This window comes from Limanda limanda, chromosome 16, assembly GCF_963576545.1.
Source record: "Limanda limanda chromosome 16, fLimLim1.1, whole genome shotgun sequence".
Lineage (NCBI taxonomy): Eukaryota > Metazoa > Chordata > Actinopteri > Pleuronectiformes > Pleuronectidae > Limanda > Limanda limanda.
Genome location: NC_083651.1, coordinates 17,342,387 through 17,354,747, shown reverse-complemented (window position 1 = coordinate 17,354,747; position 12,361 = coordinate 17,342,387). Strand labels below are relative to the sequence as shown.

At 40.5% G+C, this 12,361-nt stretch overlaps 1 protein-coding gene across 1 annotated transcript in view; it reads right to left on the bottom strand.

The window, feature by feature from the left end:
• Positions 1 to 12,361, bottom strand: part of LOC133021713 (potassium voltage-gated channel subfamily H member 7-like) — a 34,861-nt gene that overhangs the window by 4,872 nt on the left and 17,628 nt on the right. Inside the window, exons 7-14 of the mRNA XM_061088676.1 lie at positions 9,430 to 9,829; positions 9,052 to 9,251; positions 8,888 to 8,890; positions 7,203 to 7,455; positions 4,128 to 4,333; positions 3,180 to 3,286; positions 2,889 to 3,055; positions 16 to 172 (exon numbers count right to left, since the gene is read on the bottom strand). Coding sequence (XP_060944659.1) covers positions 16 to 172; positions 2,889 to 3,055; positions 3,180 to 3,286; positions 4,128 to 4,333; positions 7,203 to 7,455; positions 8,888 to 8,890; positions 9,052 to 9,251; positions 9,430 to 9,829 — 1,493 coding nt within the window. The remainder of the gene's footprint in view (positions 1 to 15; positions 173 to 2,888; positions 3,056 to 3,179; positions 3,287 to 4,127; positions 4,334 to 7,202; positions 7,456 to 8,887; positions 8,891 to 9,051; positions 9,252 to 9,429; positions 9,830 to 12,361) is intronic.

The window sequence follows — 12,361 nt, the reverse complement described above, 5'->3', positions numbered from 1 at the left end:
TCTAAAAATAGGTACCTGTTTAAGTGCTCCTGCAATTGACCCAGGCGCTGGTCCACCTCTCCGTAGGTGATTTCGCTGGCAGAATTATCATCCTCTCTCAGGTCCTGGAACTGTGCTGACTCATCCAGGTAGTCTACAGGCTTCTTACAGGCCCATTTATCACAGCGGAGATCTGGAAACAGCCAAACCAACACACACACGCATTAGATCCTCACATGTGGGTCGGAAACAACGTCATCGTTGAATAAAAAAACTGAAAAAACAACACACGAGAATAGGATGTAATTAATCTATATACAGGAGAGCTGCATGTGGCTCCTTTGTTGTAATTCATCAAGCCCTGGCACTGGGGGAGAATTGTCCATGCAATGTTTTCCAGTGGCAAACTAACCCTGTTGTTATCTCTGCCGGGCACCTGGTGGTATTCAGCTGGTTGTCCAGTGATATGGGTTGAGCCTCTTTTGTGATTTTAAACAGACAGATGGTTAGGTCTGTGATTACACTATCTTGTGCGGCAGTCTGCACCAGAGTTTTTGTACGACCATGAAGAGCCGTACAGATATGAGCATCCTTGTCGGCTGCTCTCTGGGCCTTCACGCTGGTCAGCACTTACCTTTCCCATTACATGGAGACGGAGAACTGAACAACAGCCTCAGTCTGACACGCACAGTTTCCCCAACTGTGTGTTTTCATACTAGTTGTGTACTGAGTCTTTTCAAAGGAAACGCGATGTCCCTACAACAACCCTGTGGTTTACTAATCGGATGTGCACTTATGGAAAGTGGACACATTTTTGCAGTTATTGTGGTGTATTTTTTTTTTACGGTGGCCCCTAAAGTACAAAGTACTACAATGAATCACAAAGCACAACGGCAATTAAGAAAATAAAATCGCCAATGAAAAAGCAAAAACATCAAATAAGGAAACACAGTGTTAATCAAGAAAACAACAATTTGGACAGTGCGTTCGTCCAATCAATGAAGACCGTTCACTCAAAAGTAATTATGCCTAAAACGTTGACAATATGTTTTTCAATTATATATCAAATTTCCATGTAACCTTATTACAGAAGTTCAATGCAAAAGGTCAAATTTAATTAAGTGTTTTCTATCACGATGAGCTAATGTGAACAAATCCAAAACACTTAATTAAATGTGACCTTTTACATTGAACTTTCTGTCTCATGGGAAAATTAATATGTAATTGAAATACATAAAGGCAACGTTTTAGGCATAATATATTTTTTGAGTGTTGATAGTACCTTTTTGTTGTGTTCGAAGTTAATGATGTTGTGTTCTCTTATTTGCTGTTGTGTTTTGTGATTTGTTGTGTTTTTTTGATTTGCACTTCAGGGCCACCGTATATTTAAGATCCATGGAGATTAAAAAAACAGAGCACTCTCTGTCATTTGTTTTACTGAAGAAACTAAAGCTGCTCATCACTATGAATCATACTGCACAATATCACGTGTCTTTAAAGCTCAGCCCTCTTGTAGAGGGACGAATGCTACACATCTGAAACTGATATATTAAAACATAATGGACTCGTATCTCTTGTAAATGTTTGCCTGTGTCATAGTCATGTCTGTATTGGAGAAAAATAGGTCAGTGGATTGGCTCTTGTTGATTTGCATGGGTGGGGACACAAAGACATCAGAGAAATAAAAAGAAGCTATCCATGGCAGTAACAATGCAATGAAACAAAATATGATTTTGTGAAGCTTGTTTTGTTCAGCTTTTCTTGGCTTTGCACAAAAGTTGGATAATGATTATATCAAGCAATTGTTTTGATTCCGCTCTGGGGAATGGGCTAATGCCTCAGCACTGTGGAGCCCGGAGCTGCTGCAAGTTCTGGGTCCAGACCAACAGAAGCACTTGAAAAAGCAGCCTTCTTATTAATTTCAATGTTATAACTACATTGACTGATGAAATAAATGCAAGCAAACATTTCTTTGTAATGTGAGTGCTATAACGCTGCTATAACCTAGCAATTCTTAAGGCTGGAGTGCAGGACTTTCCTATATAAATAAAGGTCTGTCACCAAAGGAGTTCACACAATACTTATCTAAGTGTATTAGTGCCAAGTAAATCTCTGTGTTTCACAGTAAACCAGTTTGAAAGCTTGTAGCAATTCCCTTTATGTCCACCAGCAATGATTGGATGGCCAGAGCTGAAGAGGAGAGCCACTCATGTGATGCTGATGGGTTATGCTACAGGTAATGGGTGTATGTTGAATGCAGAAAAGCCCAGTTAGCGTCCAAGAACATTTTCTGAAGCTCCAGATAAAACAGAAACTCCGTGTTCACAGGAAGGAAAACAGTCTAAAAAAAGAAAGCTATCGCTGCTAGTACAAACCTCAATGGAGTTCGTTGTTTGTACAATTAATAAAGTTCTGCAATGCAGGTTTAAGAAGAAGAAGGTTTAAGAAGAAGAAGAAGAAGAAGAAGAAGGAAGAAAGTAAGAAAGGAAGTGGATCCTTTCTTCACCAAAAAATCAAACAGCTTAACACAACTTAAGTGTTTTCGGCTATTCTCAACGAAAACCTATCTGCATTAGAAGACAGTCAAATTAAAAAGCAGATAGTCAACGCATTTTGTTCAAGTTGTTCTTCCTCTTCTGCTTACCCTGGATGTGGGCAACCAAAGCCTGCTCACAAATGATTGGTCTAACTAGAAACACAAACAGGAGGGCTTCTGACCAGAAAATCGTGGCCCTCACCTCTGCATGTGAATATACAGAATCTGTTTTATAGAGATTTCCTTTGCAGCAATAAAGACATTTTGCCCTTCCTTGAATAATTTGCTTTATACCATGTACCTCCCAGGAAAGTGTAACAACACTCATTAACTATAAATAATTATAGCTCATTAGTAAAAAGAAGATCTTTACCTTCAAAGGATGCATTTCTCCCCCGGCTGTCTCTGACAATCAGCTCTGTGTCCAGGACTGGGGGATTGGGTGAGGAGGGACGCAGGACTCCTGAGCAACTCTTTAGGCACGAGTTGGACTCCCTCTCTCCTCCCACGTCCTTAACCACTTCCTTGCTTTCCCCTGTAGAATGGCAATTAGTAGGAGTTAGCACAATAACACTGTGCGCTATTCCACAGAGAGCAGATGTTCTCTGCAAGGGGGAGTCAGTGGAAAATAATAAAGAACAAATCTACAACCAGCGAGCTGAAGCAGGTGAGCTTCTTCTTACCTGTGGAGAGATCTGGTGTGAAGGAGATTCTTCTCTTAATGCTTTTATTGCCCTCGCCATCTGACTCACAGTCTTGGGAAACTGAAGCCTACACAATCGGGGGAAGTTTGCATCTATTAGTTAATACAGCTGTTAATCTCAAACTGCTGGAGGATGAATGAAGTAATAAAATGAATGTTCGTGGTCCTAACAATGTCAATGTTAAAATGTTCAAAACACCAACTGAAGACATGGTTCTCTTAACATTTCAGTAGTTTAAAAATTGATAAAGCTCTCCTTTCATGTTGGACACTGTCTTTTCTCATTAATGTTGTAAATATTGTTATTTTGTTGACAGGCGCGTTAAAGGCCACATCTGTCCTACGTCTGTCCACCCTGGGAGATAAATCCCTCACTTGAGACTCTCTCAAAGGTTTCTGTGTTTGTTTAGCCTGTTAAAAGGTTTTCCTCCCTCTAGTCGAGGCTTAAGGAGAGAGGATGTCACATCCTTGTACAGATTTGTTATTGCCCTATGAGGCAAATTGTGCTGCAATGCTTTGTATTGAGCTGAATTACAGAGCTTTTATTTTGAAGATTTGTGAACTTGGGTCTGAAGATTGGGTCGATGCATAACAAACCTGAGTGCTGAACAGATAGAAATAGCCTATTTGCAATGTATGAAAAATGGACAGCATTGAATAAATAATTCCAATTTACACACAAGCCACACACAGCTAGATTAAAAAATCTAAATCAATTTAAATTTTATGCAAAACATTGACTGTAAAATCTTTTTTATTTTTATTCAATTTCTGAAATAGCTCTGGAGCATTTATACCACAGGCCAAGCAAACAGCCCATCACAAATGGGAATGTTTAGCGATGGCACTGCACTGGTACAAATGCAATTGGATTTGATGATTTGATAACGTCAGCGTAGCGTGATCTACCTGGACAGCCTCGTCTCTGAGGTTAAAGGTCAGCTCCAGGTTGTTCAGGAAGCAGTCGGCGAACTCCGGGTACATGTCCAGCACCTCCAGCAGATCCTCTCTCTGAATGGTGCTCAGGTCACAGTAGCTTAGAGCTCGCACGTCAGAGCTGGACTTCCCAGGTTTGGCCAACAGATGGATCATTTCTCCAAAGATGTCATTTTTCCCTGGAGGTGACACACACACAGATAATAAATCTTCTCAGAGGTTCACTGGGAATTGGGATGGACGTCAGTTTTACCTGAAATGACTTTTATAATAAGTCGGGCGTATCAGGGAGAGAGGAATCTGTTTTGTGTTTTCTACAGGGAGGCATCAATTCCTCAGGCTCTCACCAAAGGGCAGCAGACGTGTTTGTTTTTGTGGCTAATGAAAATCAAACAGTCTCTCCCCTCTGTGTGGATATTCTCCCAAGGCCCCGTGCATCAGTTGTCTACCCATCTTTGATCCATCTTTAATGCCGAGAAATAGCCACTAACAGGTTTGATGTGAGAGGGAAAGGAGGGTTTGATTGTGACTGACACACTTTACTTGTGCACTTCAAAGGGAGCGCCTCGTGTTGATAATAATGTCTCTCACATAGTGAAGCCAGTACTCCGGAAATATCCCTCGAAATCATTAAATCTGGTTTTCAAACTATAAACTGCTGAAACAAGCATCCTATTTGCAGCTGTCCTCTTTATTAGGCCTCCCTGGGTTCACTGAAATGCCAACACTGTAAGCGGGGGTTCAGGTGAAAGGGATATGATATGTTGGCGGCCAGTGTGCCTTTCACAGCACGCACCGGACACCTTTCTACCGCAGAGGACAACCTCACACACAGTGGTGTATCTCTTTCCACAAGCAAATCTCACCACGAGGATTTAGATTGTCATTAGCTCGGATGTCGGTGTACCGACATCCGAGCTTGGACCACCGCCATGTTAAGTTAAAAACTGGGGATGTTTGGTATATGATAAAAGACCTTTCCGGGCCAGAGGCTTTAACAACAGGAAAATCCTCTGGAACATTAAGGCGAGGGGTGGTACCGCGTCTGGCGTCAGTCCTTGTAGCCAAAACCTCTCGGATCTTGTTGTCTTTCCAAGTTGACATCTTCTTTGGCATCACGTGTATGGCTCAGTTATTTGTCGTCTTTTTGCTTTCATCCGTTTTGCGTCCGTCACATATAAGCTGTGCATTTTGCAGACATCATCCTGCTGTATTCTCACTTTGGCTCTCTCTGACATTTTTCTCGACATTTCTACTCAGGGGCTTGCAGAAATAAACTCTGGAGATTATCCAGAGCAACTGACTCGGACATTTGCCTTCTCACATTCAGCCCTTCTGGATAACTCCAGGAGAATATCCAGACTTTGGTGTATTTCTGAAAGCAGCTTTAGCGACGTACAGGTCTTGACATACAAATAAAATGGTGCTGATGGGACATTCTATTAGTATCAAGTATAAATGGGCTTCTCTGTATGAGATCGGTGACTTCTCCAGTGTGTTTGTTAATAATGGGTTTTGTGTGATTCAGCAGCTTTTGCTAAGCTTAAACCCCATTCTGTCAGGTGCAGCTTCGGAGAACATTCATCTCATGAATAATGGCAGGTTTAATCCGGGCTTGGCCTGTAGCACCTGGTTGTGGTTCACCGTCAAGAAAAATATAAATACTCATTATTCTAATAAGAGTAATGAGTCTTCAGTATTCATTATTACCACATTACACAGAAAAAATATAAATTTAGAGCTGGCAGTTGTTTTTTACTGCCATTTTTCCAATAATTTCTCTTTTAAAGCTTTAACTCATTTCCACGTGCTGTCAAAAAAGCAGCAGTTATTTTACCGTGGTCTTTGAAATTGCCAAACAACCTTTCACGGAGCCACTTAATAAAAATGTCAGAGTCTCAAACTTGTCACATGAGCAGCCCTGTTGCCAGAGGACAGAAACGAGGGGGGGAACAGCAGGTGCACTTTGCTATTCTTGTCAAAGTATGTGAACATGGTGCGGCTAAGCAGCTGGAAGAAAGGATTCACAACAAAAGAGTTCACTCTGTTATGTGATCTGATCAATTTTGGAATACCACATGTGTATTAAAGGTGTAATTTTGTGTTTTCTTACAATTATCAGACACCGTATGAAGCATGATTTCACACGGAGATTGTGAAGATGAAGTCCTATGTGTCCAAAACCATGTTCCCTGAATTCACAATAGGGCAGGGACACTGGAAATCCATCAGAATCTGGTGTGCTGAGAGGATGTCTATATAATAACATCATGTTAAATACACGGCTGCTGCAAGATTAATTTCAAAACCAGTTTGACAAATTTTTACTCTGCAACAGGCAGCAAACTTGATTTTAGTGCAATTAATAGAAGCAGATATGTTTTTGAGAAATATATAACCCTGTATTACCATCACTGAAATCCTTTCATGTCTATAACATTATCACGTTCACGTTTGTGAATAAGAAAGGGTTCACAGAAAATACCAGTGAAATGAAATTAAAAAATATATATATTTATATAATTTGAAATGGTCTCACGAAATAACAGGCCTTCTGCTTTGCTGCTCTCAAAATGTTACTGTAATAGAATTAAATGAAAGGGTATTCCAAAATGTTTTTGTCTTGCAGTTACAGCCTCTTACCAGTAGGGATGCTGAAGCCCCTTAACACCCTTACCTCCAGCGTCCTAAAGTAAAACCTAAAAGAGATATGACTTTAATATCCCTCAGACAAGAGTGTAACAAGGGTTTTTACTTTGTCTCTACAGGTTTGATGCTGACATTCAACGCACAGTCAGCCTCGAGAACTGCGACATTTACTGCGACATTTACAGTTGTTCACACCTCTAATAGGATGGTGGAGGTTTAGAGTGCAAGCGAGGCTGCCACTGCATCCATGATACTGATTATACTGATGACAATGAAAAAAGGTAAATCAAGAAGAATTTATCGTGCTTAATCTATATTTAACAATTTCACAGTGTCTCCTCATCACGACGGAGGTGTCAACATGACATTTACACGCAACCAACAAGGGATTGTATTTACCCAGGATGGCAACCACGATGTCGTCCTTCAGGATCTCGATGGAGCCTCGGGACATGAAGTAGAGCGCGGTGAGCACATCGCCACTGTGAACCAGCGTGTCCCCAGGAGGGGCGTGAGTGGTTTTGAAGCGCATGGCGAGGGCCCTCAAGCAGCCTTTGGTGGCTCCCTCGAACGCTTTGCAGTCCTGAAGAAGACTGTTGTTGAGGTGAAGGCAGATATCTGCCTGCAGGCACTCAGGAAAACCTTTTAACACCTGTGGCGCAGAGAGAATACCTGAGTGAAATACACCAAAGACGTTTTTTCCCCCAAAGAGATGGATTTAGATCGTTTTGCAACCCAATCGACACTGTGGGCAGCAAATGTGTTGGAATGATGTGCTTTTAATGAGAGAGCAGCAGGATATCTTATGAAACTACAGAGTCAGAGAGACATTAAACACAGTCGTGTACATTTACTGTTTAATACAACTAAACTCAACCATAAGGAAATGATCAAAAGTAAAAAAAAATTGACTTACGGTATGTTTCTTATTTAAGACATTTAAACAAATAATCAAGATGAAGAAACTGCTAATATCATGTTGGTTTCATATAGAATGTTAGTATGTGACATAACTGCCACTTGGATTTATATAACCACCTCGGAGCTAACACACAACACAATGCATGCTGAGTTCTGGCTTAGTCTCTTTCTTCATCACAACTGTCAACACATTCAGAGTGCGGAGGAAGAGTATCTTGTGATGGAAGCAACAACAAACCCCCTTTCTTATACCCTGAATCCATTCATTTGTAGGAGTCAAGGATTCAATTCAGACTTTTGATGTATGCATCCACCTTAAAGGAAATAATATCACTGACATTATTATTATGTAGCCTGCTCATGTAGAAAAGCTGTTTTTGATAAGCAGCCCCAGTTATTAAACTAAGACTTTCATGCTTTATCGCACAAGATAGATCATATACTAGGGTAATACTAGGGTATATACTTGGTTATATGGTATACATTAAAGGATCGGAAACTTTCTAGTACTTTACCATAACTATTACCATAACCAACAACATTTGTTGTGATTGTTAATAAACCACATTAAATAAATGCATTACATTTATCTTGTAAACTACAAAAGTGGTTAGATCCATAGATAAATTGTTCCTGAAGCTAAAATCTGCAGTATGAGTATTATACATGGCTCAAAAACAGAAAAAATATACCCGGTATAATAATTCACCAAAAAAAAATCACAGTGATTGAAGAGAAGCTGATTCTTGGGAAATAATGATTAATTTGAGTATTACTTCAATTTGAATTACTCTGGGAAATCTTGGGCTATTGGCTGAAAACCTTAAACGTGATTTCTTGAACTGACTTGTGATTGAGAAAGAGTTTTATCAAAATGTGCACTTACTAATATGGCATCTGCAGTCTATTTACATGATGTTTAAGCTTATTTTTAGGGAATCTAATTTGGAAAACAAAATTAAATATACAGCAAATTTGTTACTGATAAAATATTACAAATACAATTTCAGGTTGAAGTCAGTCTCCAAATATCAGTAAATCGAAAGTATAATATATTATATCGTGCACATGTTTTGACTTCTTTGCTATTGGATGGAACTATACTAGACTAGAGCAATAGCGAATCATTAATGAATGAAAATGACAAGAAATTAAAAAGTTACCTCCTGCTCTTACCAATGAAGAGAAGTTAATCCAGATGAAAAGCAGACAAGGGAAAGAAAATAGTTTTTAGAATATTGCAATATGACCGTTAAGAATGCATGGTGGTACATGCTACCCAGTCACAATGGCATATACTGCAGACGTGTGGATAATTTGTATTTACCGTGTTCATATCAATGCCGTTGGTGTAGGTCCATGAGTGTTGGAAGTACTCCTCCAGCCTCTGTCTCAGCGGGTTGGGAATCTGGTGAAAGCGGATGAACTCCTTGACCCTCAACATCTGAGCATGATAACGAGCCGTACCTGAGTACAGCCTCTGGATGATGGCAGAGACGTTTCCGAAGATGCTGGCGTACATTAGAGCTGAAACACAGGATCAATAAATGAGGTGAGTTCAAATCTACTGGTCCGCTTTGCATTTTAACTGCATCCACTCACAGAGAAACAATGTTAACTTGAATGAATGTTAGTGGGCAGGATTTATTTCAAGTGCTACAGCAAATAAAAGTAGAATTAAGCCTTGCACAGAGAACATACTCACAGCCAATCAGCATAACGCAGATGGAAAAGATCTTCTCCGAGTTGGTGTTCGGGGAAACATTTCCAAAGCCCACGCTGGTCAGACTGCTAAAGGTGAAGTAGAGTGCTGTGACATACTTGTCCTTGATGGACGGACCAGAGCTGGGGTCGCTGTAGTTGTATCTCTTTCCTATGGACACGCCCAGATTGTCCAGCCAGCCAATCTTGTGCTCCAAGTAGGGCTTCTCCACGTTGCCAATGGCGTACCATATACAGGCCAGCCAATGGGCGATGAGCGCAAAGATGCACATGAGCAACATGAGGACTGCAGCTCCGTACTCAGAGTAGCGGTCCAGCTTCCTGGCTACACGCACCAATCGCAGGAGCCTGGCTGTCTTCAACAGGCCAATCAGAGTGGTGGTCTGAATAAAAAGTACAGTGGGGAATTTAATTAGTAAAAGCAGTTCAAGTAATACAAGTTGTTTCATGTTAATAGGTTATGTCAAACTAACAGTATATCTACAGTATTATATTACATAGATATGATCACACTATTGGCAGTAGTGAATAATTCCTGAAACATTTCTCAAAGATAGGGTTGTTAAGTGGTTCCTGAAACACTTCTTATCTTATTTGTTGAAGTCAAATAGCCATCAATAAATAAAGTTGTCTGAAAAAGAAAAACAAAGCCAGTGTCTGGGGCTCTTGCAGGACTGTAATACAAAGGACCAGTCATTTCAGTCGGTTACTGCACATGACCAGAGTCTTTACCCGGGGAGACATAAGCTGCTGATGCAGAGACAATGGCCAGGAGTCAAGGAGGAGTGGCCTGGGAGGGGTTGGGTTGTATCAATTGCACGTATTCATCATATAGCCTACTCTTCCTAGCTTATCCAGGATTACCAGCCCTAGCTTTAAGCAAAAGTACAAATAAATAGACACTAGAGTACTACATTAACCTCTTCACTGTAGTAAAAGTAAGTACTTTCATTGGAATATAATATATAATAACCCCATGGTCAACTACATCATTAACTGTGCCTTCTGTCTATTTTGTTCAGTACAAGAATAATACAGACTCAGTCGTGTTATCAGAGCGTGCTGCAGATGTTGCTACTGAAAACAAATGAAGGCTCAGTCTCTTCCTCTTATAAATACAATACAGGTGTTTCTTCAGCAGTGAGTGCAGCTGCTGCAGGAGGCGGGGTCTAATGCTACCTGCCCGCTCTGATTGGATCAATGGATCAATCCTACTCTCATTATTGACGACCTTGTCTGTTGCCTCGGACATGTTCTCTTTGTCAACAGCAAATCAAAGCTGTGAAAGATCAGGACAAACTCAAGTAATTACTTTTCTTAACGCTTGAGGAAAAGGCAAATAATTCATCCCCAGAGTGCTTTGCTTAATGGCAAATTAACCCAGAAGTGAGGAAACCAGCAGCCCTCAGGTAAATCCTCACTGAACACAGACACTCGCACACTGGATCCCTGGGATTGTGTTGCTTCTTCTGCGTCACCAAGAAACACTAACCACCGTCCCCATCAGCATGGTCATTTATCGACTTGAAAATTACAGAATGACCTTTAAATGGAAGTTAATGTCTAAAGAGGCCCTGCAAATCTGCTAGCATAAAATCTATCTGACAGCTTCGGCATTCTGTTTGAAGGTATATATGTCTGAATATTAGACAAGCACATTACACTCAGTTAAATTCTGTCTTAAGTGTATCTGCATGACCAAGTAATAACGCAATACTGCTGCACAGCCCTCGTCTCTCTTCCTCTCTAATGGGAACATCGTTTCGGGGTTCCTGTGAGGACAAAGCACTTAACTTCCTTTTCACAGCAACACAGCTTGAAATGCCTCTTTTGTTGGAATATAATCTATAATTGTCATTGTTATCATAAACAAAACGCTGCTTGGTGCCAATTTTACATAATGCCTCTCACAGATGTTCAATTTTCTGGGCAAGTTGTTTTAAAACCAGCCAGACATTGATTGAAAACGATTTCAAATATACTCTATGCTCTCGATGAAAAGGTTTATACCTAAGTGCTTGTAGGTTAAAACCGTCTTATTAGGCTGCTAAATTAAATTAACCTTGAGGAAAAAAACATCTGCTGCCGTCTCGGTTACTTTTATTTTCTGAATGAGGCTGCACTCGAGCGGGACCTTGTGTGCTCACCGTGAAAACTATGAACAACAAGCTTTAACGCTTTTAATAGAAGTGATGTATCCCCACGTTATCGCAGTATATGGCAGCCTATTTATAGACCAGACTGCTTTTTAACGTACGTTTCTTAATCAAATGGGACTAAAGTTCAGAGTGACAAACAGCCAAATAACTACTTGTAAAAAATTTTTTTTATAATCCTGTGAGAGAAACAAATGTCCATTCCTTTTTTGATTTGCTGTCACTCACTGAACTGACTCAGCAGTTGCAGCAGCAGCAGTGGCGGAGAAGATGATTATGGTTTATAATCAGGGGCTTTTCTGGTGTAATGGAGTGCCTACAAAGCACGATAAAGCACTGAAGTGGGTCCAGATCCTGAGGGGACATATCCTACCAACAAACAAGCCAGGACGCCTGGCAGCCGGCCTACCAATGGCCATCTCACATCTGCATGTAAGCTGCGCACACAGCCCTGCTGGCCCGCTCCTCACATAAATGCATCATTGATTGCCATTTGGTAAGCCATTAATCCGTGTAAATGTATTCTAGAATGAGGGCCATTCAAAAAAAAAAAAAAAAATGGAAAGAGGAAAAATAACAACAACAAAAAAAACTAAAAAAAAAACTACAACATGCAATTTAAAGTAATCCTTTCAGAGCCGAGACTGGACGATTCAGGCTGTAAGTAGTGGCCCAGGGGCACAAGTCTGGACTTAGTCAATGGATAACAGTGCAAGCATGCCTGGGTGATGACCTGTAAATCTCCCTGGGAGAAAAAAA